The 5,049-nt window shown below is 37.3% G+C and overlaps 1 protein-coding gene across 1 annotated transcript; it reads left to right on the top strand.

Annotated features, from left to right (window-relative positions):
• The first annotated feature begins 1,965 nt into the window (after positions 1–1,965).
• On the top strand, positions 1,966–4,514 carry TUBB2 (tubulin beta-2). The gene is made up of 3 exons (NM_001358285.2): positions 1,966–2,441; positions 3,125–3,394; positions 3,507–4,514. Exons 1-3 carry the CDS (start codon positions 2,048–2,050, stop codon positions 4,190–4,192), a joined length of 1,350 nt encoding a protein of 449 aa, NP_001345214.1. The 5' UTR covers positions 1,966–2,047; the 3' UTR covers positions 4,193–4,514.
• Positions 4,515–5,049: the final 535 nt, after the last annotated feature.

The following is a 5,049-nucleotide window of genomic DNA, read 5'->3' as shown; positions in this document are numbered from 1 at the left end:
TTGGGATAGAGCTTGTCTTTGTAAGAGCCAAAAGTAGCAGTGAATAATACTTTATAACTTTTGATAAGTTAATAGAAACTTGGTGGGTTGCCAAGAATGAGAGTAGTCTTGAGATAGAGACAGACCAATATAACTTATGTTATTCTTTACTATTTTTCTTTGTGTTGACTCACAAATGGTTTGAATTTGTTTTTAGTTCTTATATCTGTTAACAAAATCATCATGCAGTGTCAAATCCGAATAAAAACTTCTAATAGATCAACTAGGGTAAATTTAAAAGTATACTTAAGAAGAATTCAAAAAGTGTGGAAAAATGGATTAGAGAGTACCTCTATACACTTAGAGTCATATGCAAAATTTGGGATTTAAGGTTCAATATTATGAATTTGTGAGATTGCGATGTGAAGAGACACTTAGACAAGATTGTGATTTGAAGCTGGGAATTGTAAATAGGGTTCGCTCATTGAGATTTTGGCTTCAATTAGAAGATATGATAAAAAAGTTGACTCATTTGAAAGCCTTTGACTTTGCCTCAGTCAAAGTCGAGACTCGAGAGACACATTGAATGTGAGAGAATCAATTGCGTGTTATAAAATAAAGATTCAACTATTAGTGAATCAAACCTCTTTGGAAGAAGCAATTCGCTTCAAGCTTTTAAAGATGTTTAGTTTTTTTTGTCAAACTGGTTCGAGTGCAAACCAGTTTAGCTCAAGTTTCATTTCAATTGATTTAGTCCAAACCAATTTTTTTTTACACCCATATAAAATAGGACATTTTAGTAAACTCAATTTCAAAATAAAAAAAGTTAAATTAGTTTTTCAGTCATCTAATTTATTATTTAGGTTTGATTTGGTTTTGTATTTTTTTCGAGTTCAATTTGGTTTTCTAATTTTAAAAATAGATTTAATTTAGTCTTTTCGTCTAAATTAAACTGATAGAAAATGTGAATTTGTGTCGATTTAAAATCACTTAATGATAATTTTAAACCGTCACAAATTACGATTTTCTAACCACCATTGATATAATTTTGACGATAAGATCAAATTAAATTATTTTAAAAAATTAGATGACCAAATTACATTTCATAAAACTAAAAGACAAAACTAATTCTAAAAAATAAATTAAAAAACCAAAAAACTTATTTAACATTAAAAAACATAAAATAATAAAAGACGGTCTCAAAAGATCTCAAAAGAATACCAAGTGAACAACCCCCACCCACCATCCACTAATTTACATTAAATAAAATGATCTACACATCTTAGTCCATCATACACCACTTGATTAACTGATCTATCTTAGTCAAATTTCTTTAATCAATTTAAACAATAAATTTAATTTAAAAAGGTTTTATTATTATTTTCTTAACCCTCAAGCTTATTAAAAATAATGAATTTTAATTAATCCAAAATTCAATAAATAAATAAAATAAAAATTATTTTCATCAAAAAATAAATTCTAATAATTCAATTTTAATTCATACACATTAAGTACGTGAATCACTTGGACCGACACTATCTTAATCAAGCTCACTCGCATCCCGCAAAATTAGAGGAGCATACTTATCATTAAACACTTTTTAAACCTCTTTGAAACAAATCACAATATTAAATTCGCCAACATTTTAAATTAAATTCTTAAGACAAAAGTTTCAAATCTTAATAAAAACTCGTCCGTTTGAGTTTTGACTGCCACAGTGACACCCATCCCAACAGAGAGAGAAAGACTCACCCGTTTTCCCCCCACACAATAGGGTCCCACAAAAACAGTACTCTCCAGCTGTACATTCAAAAAAATTCAAATTTCAAAATAATCCTCTCTCATCAAATAAAAATAAAATAAAATAAAAAAGGATTCACAGCTCACATCCGTTTCCCCCACCCCAATTCAAAATCCAACCGTTGCAACAAAAAGCCACCAACTTTTTTTCTATATAAAACAACGCTTCTCACCCTTTCTTACCCCACTCAAACCCAAAAAAAAACCCTCTCTTTCTCTCTCTTCCAAAACCTAATTTTCATTTTTTCTCTTCAAACAAATTTTCAAAATGCGTGAGATCCTTCACATCCAGGGTGGCCAATGCGGCAACCAGATCGGCGCCAAGTTCTGGGAGGTGGTTTGCGCGGAGCACGGGATCGACCCCACTGGAAGGTACGGTGGGGACTCAGAGCTTCAGCTCGAGAGGATCAATGTCTACTACAACGAAGCCAGCTGCGGCCGGTTCGTGCCGCGCGCGGTTCTCATGGACCTCGAACCGGGCACCATGGACAGCGTCCGGTCCGGGCCGTACGGGCAGATCTTCAGGCCCGACAACTTTGTGTTCGGGCAGTCCGGGGCAGGAAACAACTGGGCCAAGGGGCACTACACTGAGGGTGCTGAACTCATTGATTCTGTTCTCGATGTGGTGCGCAAGGAGGCTGAGAACTGCGATTGCTTGCAAGGTATGGGAGTTTTGGGTGTAAAGGTTGGGGCTTTTTTAGGGTTTTGTGGGGGGTTTTGGTTTTTGAATTTAGGGTGTGGGGTTGGTGGTTTTGGATTGGGTCTGTGTGGATTTGTTGGGAAAGTGAAAGATGGAGGGTTTTTGTGGGTGGTGCCTGATTGAGCATCAGTGCCTTTTAATAAAGGTGGAAGCTTTTTAGGGTTTTGTGGGTGTTTTAGAATTGGGTGTGTGAGGGAGTGTGTTTTTAGGGTTTTTTTTCGGTGATTTTGGGTTTGCATGTGCTTTTCTATAGGATTGTAGCCTTGGATGTGTTCTGTGGCCGATTTTGATACATATAGCCTTGGATGTGTTCTGTGGCCGATTTTGATACATATCTTTAAAGGCCAAGCTTGATTTGTGGGTGGTATTGAAATCTGAACTGAGACTCTTGTATTGTTGTTCACTTTGGAAATGGAGGTGTTTAGTTTGCCTGAAGGGTTCTGTGGTTGATTTTTGAGATGAGATGTTTATGTTTTATTTTGGAAATGGAGGTGTTTAAGGGCTTTGAGGTTGATTTCTGAGATGAGAAGTTTATGTTGTGGTTGAGTTTTGAACTGGAGGTGTTTATTTGGAGGGTTTTATGGGTGTATTTTTAATTAGGTGTTTGTTTTGTGGTTGATTTTGAGATGTTTCTTCTTGTTGCAGGTTTTCAAGTGTGCCATTCTCTGGGAGGAGGAACTGGATCAGGAATGGGTACCTTGTTGATTTCTAAGATCAGGGAAGAGTACCCAGATAGGATGATGCTTACTTTCTCTGTTTTTCCTTCTCCAAAGGTTTCGGACACTGTTGTGGAACCCTACAATGCTACTCTCTCTGTTCACCAGCTTGTTGAAAACGCAGACGAGTGCATGGTGCTTGACAATGAAGCTTTGTATGACATTTGCTTCCGTACCCTCAAGCTAACCACCCCAAGCTGTAAGCTTTTACAAATCACATTTAGCCCCTTTTCAATTTAAGACTTCTCAATTTTGGGCAGTAAGATTGTTCAATGAGGATAATATTGATTGTGTTTCATTTTTGTGTGCAGTTGGTGACTTGAACCATCTGATCTCAGCTACAATGTCTGGTGTCACTTGTTGTTTGAGGTTCCCTGGTCAACTTAACTCTGATCTGCGAAAGCTTGCAGTGAACCTTATTCCCTTCCCTCGCCTCCACTTCTTCATGGTTGGATTTGCTCCTTTGACATCTCGTGGCTCTCAGCAATACAGGGCCTTGAGTGTTCCAGAGCTGACACAGCAAATGTGGGATTCAAAGAACATGATGTGTGCTGCTGACCCTCGACATGGCCGCTACCTCACTGCCTCAGCCATGTTTAGAGGCAAGATGAGCACCAAGGAAGTCGACGAACAGATGATCAATGTGCAGAACAAGAACTCCTCCTACTTTGTTGAGTGGATTCCTCACAACGTGAAATCCACAGTCTGTGACATTCCCCCAACTGGCTTGAAGATGGCTTCAACATTCATTGGTAACTCTACCTCCATTCAGGAAATGTTCCGTAGAGTGAGTGAGCAATTCACTGCTATGTTTAGGAGGAAGGCTTTCTTGCATTGGTATACCGGGGAAGGCATGGACGAGATGGAGTTCACAGAGGCTGAGAGCAACATGAACGATCTCGTGTCGGAGTATCAGCAGTACCAGGATGCCACTGCTGATGAGGATGAGTATGAAGAGGAAGAGGAGGAGGAGGAGTTTGCCCAACATGATATGTGAATTTGAACTTGGGTGTGGTGTATTGCGGTGGCTTTAGACAAGAAGATGGATAACAAGCTGCAACTTCCTGTTGCCGGTTGATGATTGTCTCTTTTGAGGGGATGGTTTTGTTCCGGCTAGATCTAGTTTCTATTACTGTTCTATAAAACTGATTCTGGTTTGTTTCCGTTTTTATGTATAACCTGTTGGTAGGGAAGACAATATAAAACTGCTATTATTTGAAGCTCTAAATGTTTGATCCATCTAAATGCTCGATGATCAGTGTTCTTTTTATAACGCCTTGCTCTCTATATGCATATCCTGAAAAGAAATTTATTCAACCAAATCAATCGCATGTAAGTTGGTACAAATTAGTTTTTATTAGAAGATGATTAATTTTTGTCGAAAATTGTAAGCGTATAGAAAATGATGATTAATTTTTGTTGAAAATTATAAGCGTATAGAAGATGAGTATTTCTCATCTAATCTAATTTATTTCATATCCCAAGTGTTGTTTTAGTTTGAAGTAAAAGAATAATAATTCAACTAACTCAGATTATTCAACCAACTTGAAGGATATAAGTAGCAAGTTGGAGCGTTAATCAAAGTATTTGTCAAGTCAATTTTGATAGAAAAAGGCTAGCCCGTATTGAGTTTCCTGGGAGAAAAAGCTTGCGTGTGATTGAATTTCCTGACAGCTATGAAATGACTTTTCAACGAAGCACCAAGACTTAGGTGCACAAGATGATGCCGTTTTTTTTACCTCCTTTCGACTAAGCACAAGGAGTTCTCCATAATTTGTCGTTTAAAGGGGTATTCGAGATTCTTAAAATAACAGTTCCACAAAGCTGTTTGTAGCATTTAGGCAGATTTAGACG

This window comes from Glycine max, chromosome 3, assembly GCF_000004515.6.
Source record: "Glycine max cultivar Williams 82 chromosome 3, Glycine_max_v4.0, whole genome shotgun sequence".
NCBI classification, from domain to species: domain Eukaryota; kingdom Viridiplantae; phylum Streptophyta; class Magnoliopsida; order Fabales; family Fabaceae; genus Glycine; species Glycine max.
This window is presented reverse-complemented; position numbering and strand designations above follow the sequence as displayed.